We start from the raw sequence: 23,648 nt of genomic DNA on the forward strand, positions 1-23,648 counted from the left end.
TTGCAGTATCCTATTTAGCTCAGGGAATTAATCTTTCTAAAAGCACTTTTGCTTTCAGTGTAACAGTCTAATAGCGGTAATTACTTCTTGTTCAGCATTACCAGATGTCACAGGCATTAGATTCCTCCTTTTGTTATTGGTTTTCAGCATTTTTAAGATTGCTTTTGAACTTTCTTCACTGATAACTAATAACTTTATGTCTTCTGTTGTGACAGGTCAAATTTTCAAGGCAAATCTATTGGGTGTGTCTGGAATGGATTGTAGGAAGTATAGGCTACTTGTAATGTAGGAAATCAGCTATACTGAAGTTATTCTTTATCCTTCTTTAATCTGCATGAAGCAGCAATGTACATATTAATAATAATATAAGGCAAGCTTAATACATACGGGAAGAGAGATGGAATTTTTTATCAGAATAAAAATTATCCACAAAAATACTTTTCCTATCAAATTTACAAAGAAATCAGAATATTCGCATCAGTGTTATATTTCTAAAGTGAACAATAGTAATTTATTATACAAAATGTTGTGTAAAAAGCATAAAGTATCCAGTTTTCTGAAAATTATTTAATATATTTAATATTTGTATGCATCATATAAATATATATTTTGTAGCATGTATTTTCCAGGAAAAAGATAATATTTCGGCTATTAAAATCTTATATCAGAAAACAAATCTTAACTCTTCCCATTTATTTACATATACACAAACATTAATGTGTGTGTGTATATGTACACGGCATATTTCTGTCAGTTGAAACTTAATCACTTTTTTTACAATTTAGAGGAGAAATGCAGTTTTTAGTTTGGTTAAGTCATGTATCATCAATACCATGAACTTAATCTATCAGTTGTAATAGCATCTATAAAATACCAGAATGAGATTGCAATACGCCTAGAAAATGGGCTACAAATCCCAGATTTGCTCAAGCAAGCAGTGAACCAAAAATAAAAATACGGAGATCTCTAACCAGCAACTAGATACCATTCATCTGATTCATTACCTCTAAAGGCAAAGTTCACAGGCCAAGGTCTTAAAGTAGATTTAACCCAGAACTGCTACTCTTGCACAATGAAATCTAAAATTTCATTTAGTTAGCCAAACTAGTTTTCACAAATAGACTTTTTTATACTAGCACAATGTCATTTTTATCAAGCACATACATGTAAAAATCCAGGATATATTAATATTAGCCTATCATTTCAAATAAACTTGACAGGTTCAAGCTTTTTTTTCTGTTTTCAGCAGGATATCCTACAGCAAGATACTTTTTAATTTCCAGAACAAAAAATGATTTTATTCTGGATAATAAAGATGATTTAAATTAGGTTTCTCCAAATCTGTCTATAGAATTCGGTACATTGCATTCTAGTGATCAAACCTTAAACATTTCAGAGTAAAAGATACGTGGATTTTCTAGAATTAAGAGATAAGCAGGTCATCTATAACTATAGAATTACAAATATAAGGGACAGAAGTTTGAGACATTTGTTAATGATATACTAAATAAATAAATCTTCTCTATCACATTATCATTTAATCAGATCATCATTTAATATATCTCTACTTTGTGTACCATGGATTTGTACAGTTCTGAAAAAAGAGTCAACTGTTAGAAATGATGGGAGATTGAAATGTTATTGTAAGATCTATGAAGATTCTCAGTCATCCAAGTCATAGTTATCTTAAAGGTGCTTTTTCACTAGGCAAGTGAACTTTGTTTTCTTGAAGACATTTCACTTCTCATCCAATAAGTTTCCGGAATGAGAAGCAAAAACGTCTTCAAAAGAAAAACAAGAAAGTCTAGTTGCCTGGTGAAAATATAAGGTAATTGTTTTATATAATTGTTTGCACAGACAGTTGATACTGGCACATGGTTTAATTTAATAAGAAAATGTGGCTCACAATAAATTATGAGAACCAGCTCACCATTGCAGTTGTGTTTCCTGTTACCTTTTTGATGTTTCTTGCCGGCATTCCATGAAGATGACTAAGCCTTGTCTGGAAATCTAGAAATAAAATTATAGTTCGATTAATATATAGTAATGTATACTTATAAAGGGATAATCTAAGAAAATTAAGATTTTTTTCCTCATCTAAAATAGTTTAAAATTCTCTTTTGGTTTAACATTTATTATCCTTTGTGATGTATGAGAAAATTGCATATAAGTAATACAAAGACATAAAAGAAAATGTGCAATTATTATCTAGAGAAGACAATAATCTCCTTATTGTAGGCATTGCCTACAGTTGGACTTTCATCCTGCATATTGCACATGCTTTCCTAAATTCTATGATTATGAGTATAAATTAGTTATATAGAATTGCATGAAACATATTCAATTACATTTCCCTGCTAATAACTATATTGGCATCCTATATGATGACAAATATAAACTTTTCTTTATTTACATTTATCTGAAAATAAAATATGGCAAACCTCTACTCCAATTTTAACATGTTGCATTATCAGGCATGGATCAACATATACATGTTATGTGAAATTTACTTATACTATTAAATACTTAATCCTATCAGTGTTGGAATCATGCCAACATTGGAAACTTGATAATTATACACATTTATAAATCACTCTCTTAAAGGTAGTCCTATCATCTTCCAAGAGATGAATAACCATACAAGGCACAATTAGATTATTTACTGGACTGCAATCTTTCAAAAAAGCTATAAAAGGAAAAAAACCTGAAATAGTGTATTTGTAATGGATGGTACTATTTAGCAGTCTTTATTTTCTTTTAATAATTTTAAAAGGAATAAATGAAGATCTTTCGGATAATAACTAGGGATTTCTCCCTCAAACTCTTTCAAATTTTAAATATTCCATTTCAAGTTTGAAGTGCCTCGCTTCAATTGCATAATAGCTGTTTCAAGTGTAAAACAGCCTATCACTGGGAAATGTTTCAAGCTCAGTTACAAACTTGAAACAGAACTGCCTCAAACTTTATGCTCTTTTAAAATGAAGGGTTTTGAATTACACAATGGTCTGGAATAGAAACTGTGCATTTTCTTAATAATAGATCATCCTGAAACCAAGATGAATTGGCACAAAATATCAAAGAATCTCATAGCGCATTGAAAATTAATTTCACTGTGGACCATACTTCATTTTATCAGGTGGCATATTTGCTGGAACAGAGCAGCACTGCTACCTTCTTGGAAGATGGCTTCAATTATTACTTCAGAATGTAAACACATGACATTGTTGTTTAAAAACGGAAAACCAATTCCGGCTTTTTCCCAGTTACTACTTATGTATGTATCAATAACTTTAAAAAGCAAAAAGTTAGCTTTTACCAGACAACACAATGGGATAGGGATAGAGGAAAAGCTGAAATCTAGAATATTGAATAACATCTAGGAAAGTATTAGAGGCAGGATACAGAGTTGTAAGGGAGGACACAATCAGCCCAAACCATGTTCTTTTCTGTTCCATAAATTCCTGAACTTTTGACAATGAAACTCCAACCCCAGTTTGGATCCAAATACTTTTACAATATACAACAAAGGAAACTTTAGACTGGGATCAAAAAGAGGTAAGCTGATTGCAGACTTCAAATTCTATTAACAATGTTCAATTTAATATAACTCTAATTTCAAAACAGTCTTTTAAAAGTTACTGACCTCTCCTGCCTGAATGTGACATAAGTGGGAAGCTGCCTGCTAAAATACTTTCAAAGATGGGGTCAGGCATTTCTTTCTCCAGTCCTGTTGAATCTTCCTTTTCCCACCAAGGAATAATTCCAGTAATGCCACAGGCACCGCCAGGTTCACTTTCATGGAACCAGTCACTTTGCTCATCATCTCCTATAAGAAACATTTCACATGTTTTTCAAAAAGATATATTGAAGTTTGTTACCCCCCTCCCCAAATGTTTCAACTGTAATAAGAATTATTTCTTCTTTCTCTTCTATACAGATAGTCCTCAACTTACAACAATTCATTTAGTGACCATTCAAAGTTACATCACTGAAAAAAGCGACTTATGACCATTTTTCAAACTTATGACTGTTGCAGCATCCCTATAGTCATATGATCAGAATTCAAACAGTTGGCAACTGATTCATATTTATGACGGGTACAGTGTCCCAAAATCATGTGATAACCTTTTGCAACCTTCTGATAAAAAAAGTCAATGGGAAAGCCAGATTCATTTAACAACCGTGTTACTAACTTAACAATTGAAGTGATTCACTTAACAACTGTGACAAGAAAAATGGGGCAAAACTCACTTAACAAATATCTCGCTTAGCAACAGAAATTTTGGGCTCAATTGTGGTTGCAAGTCGAGGACTGCATGTATCGTATTTTCTTTGGCAGCAGAATTCTAATTGGAATTTCTCATTTACTAGCATGAGATTCAAAGGAAATAAAATTCTTTTTGTAGATCTAAGAAATAATTTAAAAACCTAATATTTTAATGATAACAGCAAGAATTCTATTTAACTTAGTGCAGTTTCAACATTAATAAAATGAACTATAATCCCATCTAGGGAATTTAAAAAAAGTATAAATTTGTGGAATCAGTTGTTTGCAGATTATGATATATAATTAGCTTAATTTTATGATTTGTGTGGTACATAAAAAGAGAAAACAATCATAAACAGGTGTGACCAAATAAACTTAATTTTATTAAGTTTAATTAAGAAATAAGTTTTGAAAAAGTTATTTTCAAATGAAAGATGACAGCTTCACAGAAATATTGAGCATCCAGGGTAATGGTTCATAGAAGTTAAAAATTCAGAAGAAAATCTCAAGTACGCCCTTCACAAAATTATCTGAAATGTTTACATCTTTGTTAGAGTGTCCTTAGGCTAGGCTTCATTTTCCATGTAGGGCCAATGGCTAGAGGGATAAACTGATAAAAAGGGTGGATGATGCCAGAGATGCCATCCTGGAACAGTATTCACTTGAAGCAAGGATTTGTTTTAGCTTGGCTGAAAGTTTTCAGAATCACCAAAAGGAATTAAGATCTGGATTGGACATATAATAAAGATTGTAGCTTTCCGTCTTTCAACAGCAATATGGGAACATTTGAAGTTACTCATCCCCTCAAAAGAAGTCATCCCATAGTCTGCCCGAGTACATCTGAGAAAGCACTTAATGACTCAGATGTAGCTTGATCAAAATCTCTTTTCTGAGATTTATATCCAGATTTGCTTTCATCTTTTGTTTGCTTTATTTATTTATTTTTTTAAAAAAGGTTCTTCACTTCTTCTCAGTGAACACAAACAAGGTGAAAAGTTAAACTGTAAAAGTTACCCTTCATATAAAAGAGATGCTACAACAATTCAGGCATTTTTGGACTCCAACACAATGGAGAGTCAGATAACCCAAAAGTTAGAACTGCGTAATGTAGTTTTCTCCCCAGAAGAAGAAAGGATGTAATTTTTGCCACTTCCAGTTTTTGCCTGCAATCTTGCCAGCCACATTCTCCTGAATTTGTTTTGAAAGCTTTAATGTACAAAATGGCAGTGGGGCAGAATTGAGTAAAATTGTATCTGACTGCTTTCACTGTTTCTGCTAATTAAATAATATATACTGATGCCAGGGGGCCACAGCCCTAACATTAGGAGGTCTGTGCCCAGATAAGGTACAGGCTGTGCACCCCATCCAGCCTGGCACCTAGCTAGTTGCTAATTAGCTAGACAAAGTTTCCTGGTACCTCACAAAACTTTGTGAAGAAACAACAGTAATCCTAAAATCTCAGTAACTATACACACACACATCACAGTAAGTCAGTACTAAACTTTCTGCCATGAAAATGCATTCAATGTTTCTTTTCCCTGCGCTTTACAATTTGTAATAGTTATTGGTAGAGAAATACTCTTGATCAACCAGAGAGCGAGAACTACCATCTTAAATAGTTCAGTGTGAAAAGAACACAAGTGAACTCCACCTTATGTCAGTCAGAGAATGAATAATATTTAATGTTCATTGATCACAACTAAATACAGAAATACCTATTTACTGCAACACAGTCTTAAATGTATTATCTTTGAGTAGGAATTAAATTAAATTAATTCTTTGGGACCATGAAACAATAAATAATTTAAAATGTGTAGGTCTCTTTAAATTAAGTTGTGATGAAGTAGAAGAGAACAATTGGACTAAAGTATACTTAATGAAATTATAATACTAAAACACAGTGATTGTATCAAGACTTCAGTTCCAATTCTGTTACCTAAATTTCAGCAACTAATAATATTTTAGTAATAGATCAGTGATGGCGAACCTTTTAAAGACCGAGTGCCCAAACTGCAACCCAAAACCCACTTATGCATCGTCGGGTGTCGGGTGGGTGTGGCCCATTGTCTGGGCGTGGCCCACTGTCTGGGCATGGCTGCGGCGGTAACGGCAGACTGGGTGGGACTAAAAAGTTTAATCAATAAATTCCAACTTTGCAAGATTTTTTTTTCCCACGAGAAGTTGAAATTGACTGATTGATTGAACCTTTTTTTTTTACACGGCGGTGGAGACCTAAAGTGAAAAGGTTTTATAAAACCCAGCTGAAGGCCTAGGACTGGGGCGACGGCGCGGGTGCCCACAGAGAGAGCTCTGAGTGCCGCCTATGGCACCCGTGCCATAGGTTCGCCACCACTGTAATGGATCATTGCCAGGACAACTCTGACATTTAAACTACTTGTTTATAACACCACAATAAATAATATCAGGAATTAGAAAACTATGTCTATAGTCTAGTAATACCAAATCAATCAAAATATTTACACTATGATGTTTTAGGCTTCATATAAAATTTTATCAGAAAGAATTCTATGTTGATTTTATAGGAACAGGATGAATGCTCAAACTCTAGAAATAATTTCATGTTTAAAACAAAAACGGGGAAAAAACACATACAAACCCCAACACACTGAATTTTCTATACAATGTTTTTAGTTAAACTAGGATACTGATTATCTGCTTATGTAGTATACAAAAACTTAACTGGATACATTTCTTAAAAATGTTTCAGTACCTTGTCTTCCCTCATCATTGGTAAACAAACCAGCATCACTACTGCTGAGGCTGCTGGATTCACTGTGACAATAGGGAAAAAGAAAAGATCAGAAATACAATTGATATCTCAGTCATAAAATTTTAAACAGGCAAGATTGCACTCAGATGAAACTTAAGCCTTAACAAAATCTAAAAGAAAATAGGATATTATTTTTTGAAAAAGAAAGATCAAACTGCAAATATCACTGTTCCATTAACTACAGAACATATTATTTTTGGCACATAAAACCACAGGAATCTAATGGGACTCTGACAGTAAGCCAGATGTGACTGCAAAGAGGTGCTGACACAATTGATGCATTTTATTATCTGCTTCCATCAAATGCTCACTGTTCCTTTCTTATATGTGCTATTCAGCTTGATCCTAAAATCATTGCTCACTTTAAAAAAAAGGAAGAAAAAGGGAAAAAAGGAGGGAATCTGAGTCAAAACTATTTCAGGTTTTTGTTACATGAAAAATAAGTATCCCACGTCAGAATAACTATTCCTAACATTTGGAAATATTATGACCCTACCTCATAAATGTTCATTGCAATTCTATTATTTAATTAAAAAAGAAGACCTTTTATAGAATGCTGTCTTTTAAATCAAAGTAAAAGGTCTCTCGAGAAATACAAGAAAAAATCAATATTACAAAAAACAAAACCAAAATACAATCCGGCTTTCTGCTACTTTCTAATTTCTGTTTCTCATACCATATTTTTTATATTCATTATCCAAATGCTTTACATGTGTCAGTAAAAAATGTAGAAAATTTTGTACAAATGTATAAATTCAGATTTAATATTATGAACATTTAATAGTGTAAAACAGCATCAGGGCCCAGAATGCAATCAATGTCCAAACATTTCAAATATTCTGCAGTAAGTAGTCCTGAGTTTTAAAACTTATCAAAATATCACTGTCAATGAATGACTGTTTCAAACAAATAATTCTTATTTTTCTAAAAGAGATAAAAAATTAAAATCCCACAATAATTTGAAATACACTTTTTATTTGTAATGTAATTATGACCAACAAAAGGGAGCCTTTAACATTTGCATTGAATTTTCAGTTCTGTTCAACTGAGATTAATTCCCATCTATTTATAAGTCCTAAAAAGAATAACTTTACTTCATCAATATGTTGATACTGTATCCACTAATTTAATACAATATAATCCTACATTTTAACTTTTTAACAGTTCTTAACTTTGCTGTTCATACTTCTTTTAAAATTATATCTGTGAACTGGGTTATTTCATAGATTTTAGCAATTTGATTATTTGGTTTTCTTTAAAGTGTGCTTTTAAACTTTTAAAACTGTATTGTACACAACTGGATACTTAGTTACCTCACATACCCAAATTGCAAAATAAATGCTGTGAGTTTCATGAATTCTGGTAAACATTTGGAAATTGTTGTTAATAATCCTAAAATTCACCTGTGTTCTGTAACATTCACCTCTCCATAAAGAGTTTCCTTAATTGTAAATTAGAAATTAGTATAGTCTAGGCCTGCAGGCAAGCAAGCGGCAATTATAACCAGGAAAGAATTCTGATCATATCTATAAGGGATTCAGCAATCATCCACTCATCACATCTAGCCAGAACTGAACTGCAATGCTGACTGCCATAATAAGGATTGGACTTAAAACCATCAAAAATTTCACAATGCCAGTTAGCTTAGTAAGTGTGTAATTGTGCAGTCACATGACTGCATTTTCCACAGCAACTGTTGGTTTTCTCTTTTGGTGCTAATTTATAATGTCCATAAGTAGTACCTTTGGTTTTTATATATGTTAAAAAATTATTTTCAATATTTCAGTGCATGAAGTGTCTTATCTAGGAGAGCTCTTATCAAAAGCAGAACAGGAACAATTTTGCCACGAAAACATCAAATTAGAAATATCCTTTATATATGCTTATGGAGGTTTTTAAATTAAGATTTTAAGGAAGCCCTTTCAAAATTCTTCCAATCGTTCTTTTAAGTTGGCAATTTTATTGTATACAAAAGTTAGGATATACCGAAAATTGCTTACAACCAGTCTACCTATTGATTCATTTACCTCTGTTAGTGCAGAGATTGATTTACTCTGGTTTTCAAGGTTTCAGACAGATCTTTTTTTCCAACCACTATTTAAGTAGTCAGGGATTGAAATGGCTTGCCAAGCACATGCTACACCTGTGAACTGCACCCTATTTCTAACCTGTTATGAGTTGTTAAATGTCTTTGTTTCCTATGCTAAAGGGAAGAGGAGGCAAATGTTTCAGTAAATAACTATTGTAGGATGAAAGTCATTGTACTAAAAGGGAAAAGCATTAGCAACAACATAGAGATAGTGTAATATACATAAATCACACTGGAAAAAGTATGATTTATATTACAGTTTATAAATGTCAACATATTGCCCCCCACAATTTGCGTCCTCATTTTACTGATCTTGGAAGAATGGAAGGCCGAGTCAACCTTGAGCCGGTCAGGATCGAACTCCTGGCTGTGGATAAAGTTAGCCTGCAGTACTGCATTCTAACCACTGTGCCACCATGGCTTTTACTTCCTTTACAGTCTTATCTTCTTTAGTTCTGCAGTTCTTCAGGTTACTATTAATATAGAGCAGTGTTTCTCAACCTTGACAATTTTTAAGGCATGTGGACTTCAACTCCCAGAATTCCACAGCCAGCATTGCTGGCTGTGGAATTCTGGGAGCTGAAGTCCACATGCCTTAAAATTGTCAAGGTTGAGAAACACTGATATAGAGAGAGCCACCACAATGTTTACTTTTCATCCTTATCCTGAAATCATTAGCTTACTGATATTCCAGTAAAGAGCCTTAGAAAGCAGGCTTCTTGCCAACTTGGCTCTTCCTAGGATAAAGATGGAAATTCATCAATAAAATGGCTGAGCCATATAGCTGGTTATTTAAATATAAACCCTGAGCTATCAAATACATAGAGAGAAAAGGAGAATCAAATATATAAAAATACCCTTGTTAATTTAGAACTTGCTATCAGCATAGAACAAGTGGAATTCTGGTTTGAAAAACACTGTGATGCATCTTCCAAGAACAGTTGTGGCAGTGACGGTGAAAAACAGAATATATTTTATTACAATATTTTCTAATGCTTGGTAAATTCTTTTTTAAACATGACATAGTTGGAAGTGGATAAAAGTATCCAGGACTGTGAGTTTAAAAGAAATGTAAACATCTACAATTAAGTATTTAAAAGGAAATAAACAATTGTATTCTGCCAACTTTATACATTTAAAACTTTTAATTAAAATTTGCAATATTTGCCCTTACTTCCTACTTTAACAGGAAGTAAAAAAAAATGAGTCACAGGAAAAAAAACCCAAGAAGGCTACATTTATTTTACTGAAATCCTCTGCATACTTGTTTGACAATAAGTACCACCGACCCCTGTAACTTACAAATTAGGCCAAATAGGATAGCATTGCACAGGAATCTTACCCATGTACTTTTTATGATGAAAAATTTAATGCAGAATGGCAAAAAGACTTTTTTTTTAAAAAATATTTCAACTTTGGCAGTATACTACGGAATCTTAAAGCAAAATATAATACTTTAACATAAGGACAGCACCACAATAATCTAAATTTTATAATTAAAAGAAAAGCTGAAAACAACCTGTCGCTCATGTTTTCATCTGAGCCTTTTTGCTCTTCATACTCCATTTTATCCTTGTTCACAGGATTGATTTCATCATTCTCTATGACCACGCCTTCATCCAAAATGTCTGGGCCTTGCCTATTTGCTGCAAGCTTTCTTTTTTTAACTTTACTCTTTGATAGTTCTTGATGGGAGCAAGATTTGTTGTCATTGTCCATTTCCTGGTCCTTAATATTGCCTTGTTGGGACAACATAATTTTGTTTGTTACTTCAGAAGGTAGATCAATTGCCATTCGTTTCACCTTTCGACGTCTACGCAGAGTCCTATTACCTACATTGTCAACAGCTAGATCGGGTTCATGCCACAGAGGTCTTTTGCCTCTTAGGTTATTTAAATTTGAATTTGGTCTGCGTTTTGCAACCATCACTTGGTCATCAGAATCACTGTGGTCTTTCTTATTAGCAGCATAGTTCTCTCTATAATCCTTGTTTGGCTCTTCAAGGCTGGAATCAGAACCTTCACTTAAACAATGTCCAGTCTCCCAGGGATGATGCGAATTAAACGAACGTCTTTTCCTTCCCCTTCTCTTTCGAGCCTGGCGTTTTAGAAGACATGAGATGCTGCGAGAATGATCACCCGTATCTGCAAAGCCACCTCTTGCTTGCTCTGAACTTTCTTCCAGTGCAGAGACTAGATCATGAACTAGCTCCTCCATAGTCTTACTAAAATGCCTGTAAATAGCAAAAAAAAAAAAAAAAAGCCATTTCTAGTTAATTAATATCTTATTATAGTGACTGTTTTAGAAAAGTGAAAGAACTACCCTCTAAGCTTTTTTTGCTCTAATCATTTACCTATCGGAAGGTAAGTAAAACAGAAATAATCACACACACCCCATCCCCATATCAGGCCTTTTATTCTTATGCAAAGCCCTACAAGAGCAAAGCACTATCTTGCCTTTGTCTGAGTCTCAGGGGAAAAAATATAATAAAGCATTATAAATTGTGAAAACTTTGCAAAATTTACTTGTCTTATTTTTCCTTTTTCAAGAACAAGAGACAGACAGACATCCACGTTTGTTGGGAAGTATATTTAGGAAAGGGAAGGGTTCAGTAAGTAGTCATAGATAACAAGAGAAAAAAAAATGTCTCCAGAATAAAATATCACAGAATAATTTTTATGATGCTTCATTTTTCCTTCACATAAAACTTAAACTTAACAAAACCATAACAAACAATAATGTTAATAGAGCTATTAAATAGATTTATCTATCCATTTAACTGGTAAGGTACCAGTTTAGCACAATGATTAATTAAAGAAACAAAACTTTGTATGCTATAATTTCATTTCCAATCTTATAGTGAAAATTAGAAAGGCATTCAAAACACAAAGACAGAGAACAGAATAGTTTAGTTTAGTTTTACTTTATTCTAAGAGATTATATAAAAAAGGTAATTTACATATTTGTTATTACTAATTTATAAAACAATTAATTTATTTGTTTGATTTATATCCTGCTTTTCCAGGATTGTAAAACAACTTTCATGGAAATGTCCTTTCATTTTAACCCCACAACATATGTTTACATAGTCATTCCATATATAGAGAGACCAATTACACTCAATTTAGTATTTCCTTAATCATAGAGTTTCACCATTTAAAATACATATTTTGCTCTCTGTTATCCATGTTGCTAAGCTGGACAAATGTTTTTTGTCAGCAATCGTAAACTGTTACTAATATTTAAACTAGCTAGTAATGTGTTTTTCAGACCACAAAAATCAATTACGTCTATATTTTACCCTCTGAATGATGTAATCCAAGAAAAAACACAAGAGAAATGAGATAGGGCTGCAGGATAGTTTTTTATAACATTCTTAATTATAATGAAAGAACAGTACAGTATAAAATAGATACGAGCATAAATAAACTGTGTAAATTTAGCTGAAACACCCTCTACTTACAGGTACCGCTTCTTATCCATGTAGTCTTTTTTTTCCAATCCTAATGTCTGCCCTACAGTTTGTGCATCATTTGAAAAAACTATGGTAAAGTCTGATATGTTCATGAGATAGGGCAATAAGTACTGTGAGTTATTCAATGTCATATTTTTGTTTCGAATTTGATCTCTGAAGATGGTTGCTGAGAAATCCCATTAAAATAATTTTATGATGGATGCAGGAAATAGACTGGCTTGCCTATCTCTTAAAAATGCAACTTGATGATTATTGATGATATTGCATCAGCTGAAAGAAAACTGTTACATGTTGAAGGATGAAAAGAAAGCTGAGTAAACTGTAACCAAAAATTCTGATCCTCCTGGCCTCTTTTAAGGCATTGAAAATCTGGCTTTGAGCCTGGGCCCAGAGGGTATATGAAGGGTCATGTTTCCTAGCTATATTGATATTTATGATGATTTTTTTTTGTGAAGGAGATGTTTGGTGTAGAAATATAAATAAAAATATTGAATTTATATTATACTGTAATTGTTTTAACTGTTTTATGATCATTCGCCACCAAAAGTCACTTACTTGTGATGGATGACTATAGAAACTGAATAAATAAATAAATAAAAACATGAAGTCATATAATCATCTAATGATTGTTCAATGTTCAGCATATTGTACTTTTACCCATTTATTTTACCCATGTCAAAAATGTAGCTTTATGCTTTAAGTTATACCTCATAAACTTCTCTCAAGGATTGTATATTTCATCTTTACTAGGCTTTACACCATAGAACTCCATGGAAATTCAGGATATATCATTATAAAAACGCAAGCAAAAATGTATTTTAAAATGTGTTTCAATTAAAGTCAGAGTCTTTTCATTTCTGGACTGTGTATTGTTTAAAAGAAAACAGTGAGGTAAAGCTATTATTCTATTTATAAAATAGAGAACTTTCTAACAAATTACTTGATAGAAAAACAAAGCACTCCTCTTTCCAATAATTACCTCTGGAAAGGAGGAGGTTTGTCTTAACGTTTGCTGAAAAAATGGTGTGGAAAATAAACAAAGGAGCAGGATACAAATGACTGCAAGCACTGCTGCTTAAAAAGTAGATACTTTTGAAGAAAAGTATGCATGCCTTGAATATTAGATTAAAAATAACTACTGCCTGGGAAAGGGTGTTTTTATGATACCTAAACGGAAGTTTGCTTTTTTTCTTTTTCTTTTCAGTTCAGTTAGGTCTTCTCATGCCCACAGATTCAGCTTTGATTTTCTGTAATTTTTTCCTTCTTCTATAGCTAATGTTGTATATTATATCCTTTTCCTTCTTCTATAGCTAATGTTGTATATTATATCCTTTTTCTTACGTTATTTCTGCTTGTAAGTGTACAAATGTTCTCTGTACGTGCATGTATTTGAATTTGTATGTATGACAGATGTTTAGTATACACAAATGGAAGATAAATTTATTTTTATTTGCTTCCCCCCCCCCCGAAGCAATTAAATTTTTACTGGTACCTTTTAATTCAATGTCTGATTTTTGTTCTCTCCTTTTTTGGATTCTGACATGTATATGCACACACATATAACAATGTCACATGTACACATTTATTAGGTAAGAGAATCCGCAGAAGAGGCCTCAGTCAGGCTTAGCAACCCTAGCCTAACAATATGTGGGAAGCTGAATTTGACACAGATTTTTGCCTCCAGTTTTACACAAAGATAAATATCCTATCTACTCCTGCTTTGGATGGGGGGGGGAGGAGACTGTCTTAAATTAAGTTATCTTCCTTTATAGTCAATGCAGCACTTTTGAGGTATGGTTTTAAATGGAACACATTTTACATAAGGTTTTACAGTTGGATGATGACAATTATTTATTAAATAAATGGGCAGCTTACAGTTAAAAAATAAAAAAATAAATAAAGAGAAAATTCTATTTGTCTGGACAACCATGTACCATGTACCAAAAAGCACAACAAATAAGTATTCCTCATGCACTCTATCCCCAAGGCCCAGGAGAAAACCTAAGTTCTTAAAGACTTCTGGACATCACCAATGTGAGAGCTACAGACAACTCTAGGGGGATCTCATTTCAGAGAGTAGATGCTTCTTGAGTCGTAATAGATGGCACTGTTTGATCAAGAGAGCCCAAAGCACACAAACGTAGCCCTATCTTACTGGACAGGCACCAGCCAAGGAAGATAAGCAGTCCCTCAAATAAGCTAGTCCTATGCCATGGTAGGTAATAAGCAATACCTTGAATTATGGCTGGTTGGTTTATATTAAAGTATGAAAGGCTAAAAAGTTCAGAGGAAAGGGGGAACATTGCAGAAATATTAGTTGGGATTGAAAAGTAGAAAGGTGGGTTTAGTTGTTTGGTCAGCTATAGGTATTAGGCTGGGCCCTTATACCTTACAAATCAGGAGGTTGTGACAGCTGTCATTCTTGTCCTTTGTTCTTATTATTTCCAGAAAAAATTACTACAATGTGCATTCCACCAGGGGCTGCCCTTGAAGGCTATCTGGAAATTACAATTGGGCAAAATGCAGTAATCTATACACTGACTAGTGTGAATTGATTCAGCAAAGTAAAATCGATATTGAAGGAATGCAGTACCTTGCAAAAGGTTTCAGAGTACAAGTCAAGGGACTGGTTTTAACCTATAAATCTCTATAGGGTATAAACTCAGAATATCTACAAGACTGTCTTCTTCAATTTGATATTGGCCAACCTGTTCATGAGAGGGTGCTACAGATTCCTTCAGTCTGGAAAATTAAATTGGTGAAGTTACAGAAGCAGTGCTTCTCCCGAACAATGCCACCTCTAAGATCAAGCTCGCATCTACTTTAATCAGCTACTTCAACTAGCCTTAAGGAGAATAATATATTCTTTGTTTGCCATCTGTTTGGTAGTGTGCTTATATATATCACTGATCTTTTTAATGGGTAGTTACAATGAGATTCTATGATTTTACTGCTTTATGACTTAGGTTTGTGAACCACCACTAATGTCCAGTTGTAGTCTATAAGTAATAGAAGATGAATAAATAAAAATAAGGAAGCACTTGCTATTTACAGTGGCACTTGAATGTTTGTGAACCCTGTTGAATTTTCAATGTTTCTGTATAAATATGACCTAAACAGTATTCTCTAAGCAAGTCCAAAACTAGATAAAAAGAATCCAATTAAACAAATAAGTAAAGAACATTATACTTGTTCATTTTGTTGAGAAAAACGATCCAATATTAGTTTGTGGCTGGCAAAAATAGAGAAACTTCTAGAATTGTCAGTTCATTTAAAGGAGAAATTAGAATCAAGTGGGATAATAATCAAGTCTGAGTGTGAAAGGTCCTGCCTTATTTAAAGTGTATTAATACAGGGATGTGGAAATGTGTCATGGCTTGAACAAAGGAGATTTCTGAGGGCCTCTGCCAAGCTGTTGTTCATTGTCTCTAGGCTGGAAATGGGTGCAAACTATTTCCAAAGGAGCAGTTGACCAATCAAGATCACACCAAGAATAAAGGATGGATTACTCTACCACAGTGTTTCTCAACCTTGACAATTTTAAAGCATGTGGACTTCAACTCCCAGAATTCCACAGCCAGCAATGCTGGCTGTGGAATTCTGGGAGTTGAAGTCCACATGCCTTAAAATTGTCAAGGTTGAGAAACACTGCTCTACCACGTTTCAAAGAAACTTAGGGTAATGTCTAATGAACCAAAGGCCTCTCTTGCATTGGCTGAATGTCAGTGTTATGCGAACACCATCTGGAGAACAATGAACAATGGTATGTGTGTGTATGGCAGGATTGCAAGGAGAAAAAAATTGCTGCCCCATCTACAGTTTATGAAAGACCATGCAGATAAGCCAGAAGCCTATTAAGAATATTCTGTGGATGGATGAGACCAAAATAGAACTTTCTGGTTTAATGAAAAGATAATATTTGGTGAAAGGCAAACACTCCATCCTGCATAAAAGCCTTATTCCATCTGTGAAATTTGATGGCAGTATCATGGTTCGAGCCTGCTTTGCTGTCTTTGGACCAGGATGGCTTGCCATCATTGATAGACTATGAATTCTGAATGGTAACAGAAAATTCTATAGTAAAGTGTCAGCCTACTCTGTTCATGGACATAAGCTTAAGAGAAAGCGGGTCATGCAGCTAGATGATCCAAAACAGACAAGTCATGCATTCAAAGGATGGTTAAAGGGGGAGAAAAGTAATGTTTTGGAATGGCCAAATAAAAGTCCTTCCTATAAAAGTGTTTTAGATCATATTTATGCAGAAATATTAAATTCAAAAAGATTCACAAACTTTAAAGCACCACTGTATTATAGAAGGTGTTCCATGAATGGAGGCCAGGGGTTATTATGCTCTGCCCATAAAATGAGTCAAGTTTATAACATGATTATTTAGATAGCACCATAACAACCTCCCTTTTATGAATCAATATTTTTTTCAATTATCTCACACTTTAACTGTGCTCTATATTCCCTACAATTTTTTCTCTAGCCTTATTTATGTGCAATTAAAGAAAATTGGCTTTTTAACCTGTACTATATGAAAACAAGCATTCTGGATCACTTATAGACATGTCAAAAAATTCTGTGCTATTCTTTTATCTGTCTACAGCATATATTTTATATAATTTGCTTTAACAGCAAAGAGTTACCAATTTCAGTACTTATCATATATTTTTTAATTATAAAATTGAATTTATCCTTATTTTTTCCTTGCCAGATTTGCAGTAGCTCCTATTCTTGTACTGTCACATAAATACATTATTAACCTCTTTGGATCCTTCTGAATTTCACCATGCATTCATGAAAAGTCAACAAGAAAGAGCCAGTTTGGTTCTAATGATTAGGGCAGCAGCCTAGTCCTATGAGTTGTAGTTCCACCTTAGGTATAAAAGCTGACTGGGCCAGTCACTCTTTTCAGTCCATGAAGTCAGGCCTGGGCCAGTTGGTCAATTCCTACCACAATCAATGTATGAACACTTGAAACAAACAAACAAACAAACAAACCCTGAATTTGCCAAAAATGCTAGGTAGAAAAAAAATCATGAATAGTCAACAGATGTGTTGGGATCTGCAGTAATATTTTTTTCTGATGTCACATTTGTTGATACTTTTATCATACTTCTGTTGTATAGTATTTCTGAAGGCACTGTATAAGTTTGCAAAGGAAAAACAAGTTTTGCCCTAGCTTTCTGGCTTTCCTTCTATACCAGTGTTTCTCAACCTTGACAATTTTAAGGCATGTGGACTTCAACTCCCAGAATTCCACAGCCAGCAATGCTGGCTGTGGAATTCTGGGAGTTGAAGTCCACATGCCTTAAAATTGTCAAGGTTGAGAAACACTGTTCTATACTTACATGCTGTGAGCATCTAAGACAACCTATAAAAAATAGAGCAAGAAAGAAGCAAATAATTCAGCTGCTAAAAATGACTTCATGGCCTAATTTTTGTTTTAAAGGATGTTTACTCTTGTAGCAAAAGAAGTGCTGGTTGGTTCCCAAAATACCATCCTGTTCATAGGTATACCTTCGACAGCAACCATACAAATCACACCTTAAATTCTGATCACTCCTACGTGGGTAATGTCTTCTGGTACCTAGCATGATCCAATCCAAGTAAATGCAGGACAGCCTCTTACAAGTTTGTAACAGAGGGAACTTCAGCAGATGCTCAAGCTAACCCTCCTTTTCCAAACCAAGGATTCAAACCAAGGAGAGCAACCCTTTCCCTTGCATTCTCATTCCCCCCCTCCACTTCAGAGAACATGCTAAAAGCCTTTAAACCTCAACCTTTCCCCCTTTTCCTTATGTTTGGAGATTCACACCTAGGTCGCCACCTTCTTCCACAAGAAGGTGAGTCTCATCCAGGAGACTTAAAGCAGTGGTTCTCAACCTTTTTAATGCCGCCACCCCAACCGGTCGTAAGTCGAGGACTAAACCAGTCGTAAGTCGAGGACTAAACAGGTTGTAAGTCGAGGACTAAACCGGTCGTAAGTCGAGGACTAAACCGATCGTAAGTCGAGGACTAAACCAGTCGTAAGTCGAGGACTAAACAGGTTGTAAGTCGAGGACTAAACCGATCGTAAGTCGAGGACTAAACCGATCGTAAGTCGAGGACTACCCAACCGGTCGTAAGTCGAGGACTTTCCCTGCCCGGGAGCGCCGCGCATGCGTGGTTCCGCCCCCTGCGCCGGCTGAGGCGTAGCTGGCAAGCGGCAGAGACGGAGCAGGCCGACCATCAGCTGGCCCAGCCCAAGGGAGGTAAGGCACCCACCGGAAAAGGGGGAAAAAATGGACAAAAAAAATGGCGGACAGCCTTGCTTGGCGACCCCCGTGAAATGGTCGATCGACCCCAAATGGGGTCCCAACCCACAGGTTGAGAACCACTGACTTAAAGGAAAACATCGAGAAATGATAAGCCGAGTCTCCATGGTGCAGCTGCTCTACTTGATTTTCGAAGAATAATCTACGCAAAGCTCGTAGGTCATGGCTCCGCTCCTTCGACGCCAACTCCACTCCCAGGGCAACCAGCCCGGTCGGACTTTAACACTTAAGGTCGCCCCTCTCCCTCCGCCCCAGGGCCAGCCGTTCCTCTGCCCCCGCTCGCGCCCCTGTTCCCCGCCCCTCACCAGCTCTTTCTGGCGGCCGGAGGTCTGCTCGGGTTGGGCTGAGCCACCCGGAACATGTACTCAGCGCCCGCAGTCGGCCGCTCCCTGAGGAGACAGGTGCCGCTTTGCAGAATTCGGGAAGGAGGAGGAGGAGGAAGAGGAGGAAGAAGAAGATGACGGTTGACCGGGCCGCGGAAAGGCTGCCGCACCTCTCACTCCTTCACGATGGTATCCCGGAAGCAGCTTCGGCGCTGGAAGGAAACCGGGCTCGACCATGACTGCTTCTCTGTAGGGACGGGAAACAACAGTGAGGGAGCTGTCTCCCCGTCGCTGCCACTTCGCCTAACTTATTACCCCCTTTCAGCCCGCGGACTTAAATCCGCAGCTTCTCTCTCCGTCTCTCTCTCTCTCTCTCTCTCTCTCTCTTTCTCTCCCAGCATAAGTTTGTATCCTTCTCCCCTCTCTGCAACTGGGCTCAGTTGGTACGATCCAGTTGCCATGACGAAAATTTGTATACCATCCCTGGGAGCCGGCTGGGAGGGGGGAAGATGGCCACTTTGGCCCGGCTGCAAGAGCGGCTACCGAGCTTCAAGGAGGAGTATTTCAGTAGAAACAGGTAACTCGGGCCTCCTTCCCGAGGCTCTTGTGTTATTCGTCCAGAAGCGATTCTCCTCCTCGTCCCTGAGATGATTCCAGGTTTGCGGGTGCTGCTTCTTCTTTTTTTTTTTCTGGCCAAGAAGTATCGAGAATTTCCACCCCACGAAGTCGAGTTCACACGTTCACACGTGTTGCCTGTGAATAAGTCATCGTGGTAACATAAGAGTAATAAGGAACGCAGGTGGAAAGAATAGGGAAGGGCGAGATTCTCATAAGAGTTGAAAGGGAATGGCGTTCATGTTGTGCAAAACTTCAGCTTGCAAATGGGTAATGATGCTTCCCCTCCCCCTGCTTCTAAAAGTGAAGTCTCCCCCAGAAGTATAGAGTGTGGCTTCTTCATTCCCATGACTGTTCACTCCACCAAATTCATCTTGGAGAAAAAGAGAAGACACCTACTTCTGCATTTGTCCATCATCTTTAGCATTAAAAAGAGTATCTTGGCTCTTTCTAGATGTCATGGGAATCTTGACACCTTTCAATAACAGGAGAAAGCAGTGTGTCTAAACAGTTCTTTAAGGAATAAAGTTGACAACAGCCTGAGGACACACAACTTGTTTGCCCTTGGTTAATCATATGAGGGGAGGGGAGAGTTGCATTGCAATCTGACAGAAGTTAACTCATTGACTGGGTTAGCAGAACATGCAAGGCTAAAATGTGATTGGCTAGTTTGTGGCTGAGATATGTTAGACTGCAGTTTCCATCGGAACTGCATGACCAGGATGGAAATGATGAAAGCTGTAACTATATTTGAAAAATATCTGATTGGGAAGAACCGCTTTTGAAATACCACTACTTCTCCAAATAGCTGACTTTGTGTGTAAAACTCTGAATTTTTAAAAAATTAATATGGTCATAGGAATAAATGTGAATATTGTCATAATCACACAGTAGATAAAGAGATAAAATTTGTCTTTTTTTTTGTTTAGTATGGGCAGCAAAGTGACCATGAATGGTTCAGAATTTATCTGGTGGTGTTCTTTGGCCCAACAAGGAGATCATATTACATTCATTTTGTATTACTGTTCTATTTACCAGTGCATTTCTAGATCCAGTTCAAAGTTTTGGTGATGATCTCTAAGCTACAAATGATTTGGGGCAGTGGTATGAATAATTATTGACTGATTATGTACCATGAAATCCTTGTCAACTCTTGGCGACCGCATAGATTTTCTTCATGGCAATCTCTCCTTAACCAAGTCTTTCAGTCTTCCAACTATGCCACAATCACCACTGTAATGGAGTCCATTGACCTTGCTGCTGGTTCTCCTCTTTTCTTCCCAACTTTCCCAGCAGTTGAGGCTCACTAGAGAGCTAGGTCTCTGCATAATAAGTACAAAATAGGATAATTTGTATCTTGAATGAGACCTTTGAGTTGATTTGTTCAATGATACTTTTGTTTGTTTTCTAGACTGTCCACAGTATTCTCAGGAGTCTTCTCCAACACCAAAGTTCAAAAGCATGCACATTCTTCCTATCTTGCTTCTTCAAAATGTAACTTTCACTTGCGTAGACTGTCATAGGGAATACCTTGGCTTGCACAATTCTATAGATATATATAGAGACATCACAGCACTTAAATATATTTTCTAAGGCATTCATGGCTGCTCTACCAAGTCCTAGTCTACCGCACATTTCTTGACTGCTAAATAAATATACTCATGATTTAAGAATTTTTTCAGAAGTCCTACTTCAATAAAATCAGTAGGGTTGTTTGGGACTAAATAGAGGATCTTTAGTGGCTTCTAATGTTTTAAATCCATATGTGACTGGCTACATATGTAACTGTTTGAAAGCACTTTTAAAAGAAACTTGCATTGTCTAACTTCTTTTTTAATATTTCAAATATTTTTCAATATATTTTTGAAATATCTATATTTATATATAAATATTTATATTTATTTGTATCCCATTTTTATTATTTTTACAAAAAAGCAGTGAACGTAGCCAACATATCTTCCTCCTCCTATTTTCCCCACAACAACAACCCTTTGAGTTGAGTTGGGCTGAGAGAGAATGACAGATCCCATATACTACTAAAACTCCATGTCTGATTGTTTGGTGCTTCATGGGACAAGAATTTTTGAATCAACATAAAAAAAAAGTGCAAAGAAGAGCAACAAAGATGACTAGGGGACTGGAGGCTAAAACATGTGAAGAATGGTTGGTTATGTCTAGTCTAATGAAAAGAAGGGCTAGGGGGTGACATGATAGTATTCCAGTGTTTAAGATGAAGGGGGACAACCATTTGTCTGAAAGGGTATAGAGTGTCCTGCTTTAGCAGGGGGTTGGACTAGAAGATGTCCAAGGTCCTTTCCAGCTTTGTTATTCTGTTATTCTGCTTCAGTCCTGCCACGGTGCCACAGTCAGCTTCGGTCATGTGATCATTTGCAATATTCCCTGCCAGCTTCCTACAAAGTCAGGGGGAAGCTAGCAGGAAGTTGAAAGTCACTCCCACTCCCACTCATCTGTGGTGATTCCATTTCTCTGTTTAACTAAGGAAATATTTCTGAAAAGATGACCCAACAGCCCGCAGTTGTCTAGTGGGTATATAAATATAAGATCCTAGGCCTTGTATTCTTCAGTGTTTTCTTAGGCAGAATATTTAGCAGATTCAAAGAAACAAAACAAAGTGGGATAGCTTGACTATTACAATTGTACAGGCTAAAAAGACAAAGACATACAGAGAATAAAAGAAAAAAGACAAAGGAGATTGGCCCCATCATTAGATAAAAACAGAATCCAATATACAAATGACATTCATAAAACTACCTGAACCATTGACTGAAAATAAGAACAGGAGGGGAAAATTAACACAATTTTAAACTATTTTATTCCCTTTATAATTAGCTTCCATGGCTACCACTGCTTTTGCTCTAATCTTCCTTGCTGCAACAACATCCAGTTCTGCTTGCTGAATTATATATACCAGTTAGACTGATATAACCGTAGATAAATAAATTGAATTCTTCATGCCAAGTATAATTTACAGATCAATACATAATGCATTAAATCTTTTGCCTCAGAATACACAGATAAATAAGGGTTTCATTGCAAGTTCCCCCTTGTACCTCTTATCCAGATATGATGAAGGCATTTATTTAAAGCAAGGGTCTAAAAAAACATGCCTCAAGTAGAAATCTGTCAAAGCCTGAAGATAGGCGGACTTTCTATGACAGATAGTCCTCATTTAATGACCATTTGTTCAGCTACTACTTGAAGTTATGGAGGCACTGAATAAATGATAATTACGCCCAATACCCAAAGTTATGGCCATGGCAGCACCCCACAGTCATGATCAAAATTTGGGTGCTTGGTAGTTTGCCCTCATTTACAAGTGCAGAGGCACTTCAACTCTCCCCACCTGCCCGTCTCCCCTGAACCTCTGTCCTTTGGGTTACTCCTGCACTCTATTCCTTCTGCTGGTCCTGCTGCCATGAGCTCCACTGTTCTTACTGCCCTGCTGCCTTTGCAGCTTCCAGTACTGATGAGGCAAGTTTAGCCTTGCCCTTCACTTTTGTAGTGCCTCCCCTCCTGGTCAGGTGATCAAAATGTAGATACTTGGCAGCCCATCCACACTTATGACCACAGGGGCACTTCAGTGCCCTCCACCCACCTTACCTCTCCCATCTTTGCCCTTTTGGCTGCCCTGTCCTTCACTGTCTCTGTTGTCCCTGCCAATCTGTGCTCCACTGGCCTTGCCACCCTAATTTCCAGTGGAACTGCTGTCGTGGGCTTCCAAAACCTTCCAAAGTGTTGTAAGAAGGC

At 36.1% G+C, this 23,648-nt stretch overlaps 2 protein-coding genes across 4 annotated transcripts in view; one reads left to right on the plus strand and one right to left on the minus strand.

Annotated features, from left to right (window-relative positions):
* The window catches only part of GPATCH2 (G-patch domain containing 2), a 94,726-nt gene extending 75,353 nt beyond the window's left edge, over window positions 1-19,373 (minus strand). The window contains exons 1-5 of one of the 3 annotated variants that reach the window (XM_015822507.1): window positions 19,248-19,373; window positions 10,667-11,380; window positions 6,999-7,060; window positions 3,644-3,826; window positions 1,931-2,010 (exon numbers count right to left, since the gene is read on the minus strand). In XM_015822507.1, coding sequence (XP_015677993.1) covers window positions 1,931-2,010; window positions 3,644-3,826; window positions 6,999-7,060; window positions 10,667-11,380; window positions 19,248-19,303 — 1,095 coding nt within the window. In that variant the 5' untranslated portion in view covers window positions 19,304-19,373. The remainder of the gene's footprint in view (window positions 1-1,930; window positions 2,011-3,643; window positions 3,827-6,998; window positions 7,061-10,666; window positions 11,381-19,247) is intronic. The other 2 variants (XM_015822523.2, XM_015822514.2) reach the window with 2 other exon arrangements.
* Window positions 19,374-19,752: 379 nt separating this feature from the next.
* The window catches only part of SPATA17 (spermatogenesis associated 17), an 80,502-nt gene continuing 76,606 nt past the window's right edge, over window positions 19,753-23,648 (plus strand). The window contains exon 1 of the mRNA XM_015822534.2: window positions 19,753-19,842. Within this exon, the coding sequence (XP_015678020.1) occupies window positions 19,775-19,842 (68 nt within the window). The 5' untranslated portion in view covers window positions 19,753-19,774. The remainder of the gene's footprint in view (window positions 19,843-23,648) is intronic.

Source organism: Protobothrops mucrosquamatus, unplaced genomic scaffold (genome assembly GCF_001527695.2).
Source record: "Protobothrops mucrosquamatus isolate PMUCROS unplaced genomic scaffold, P.Mucros_1.0 scaffold_176, whole genome shotgun sequence".
Classification (NCBI taxonomy): domain Eukaryota; kingdom Metazoa; phylum Chordata; class Lepidosauria; order Squamata; family Viperidae; genus Protobothrops; species Protobothrops mucrosquamatus.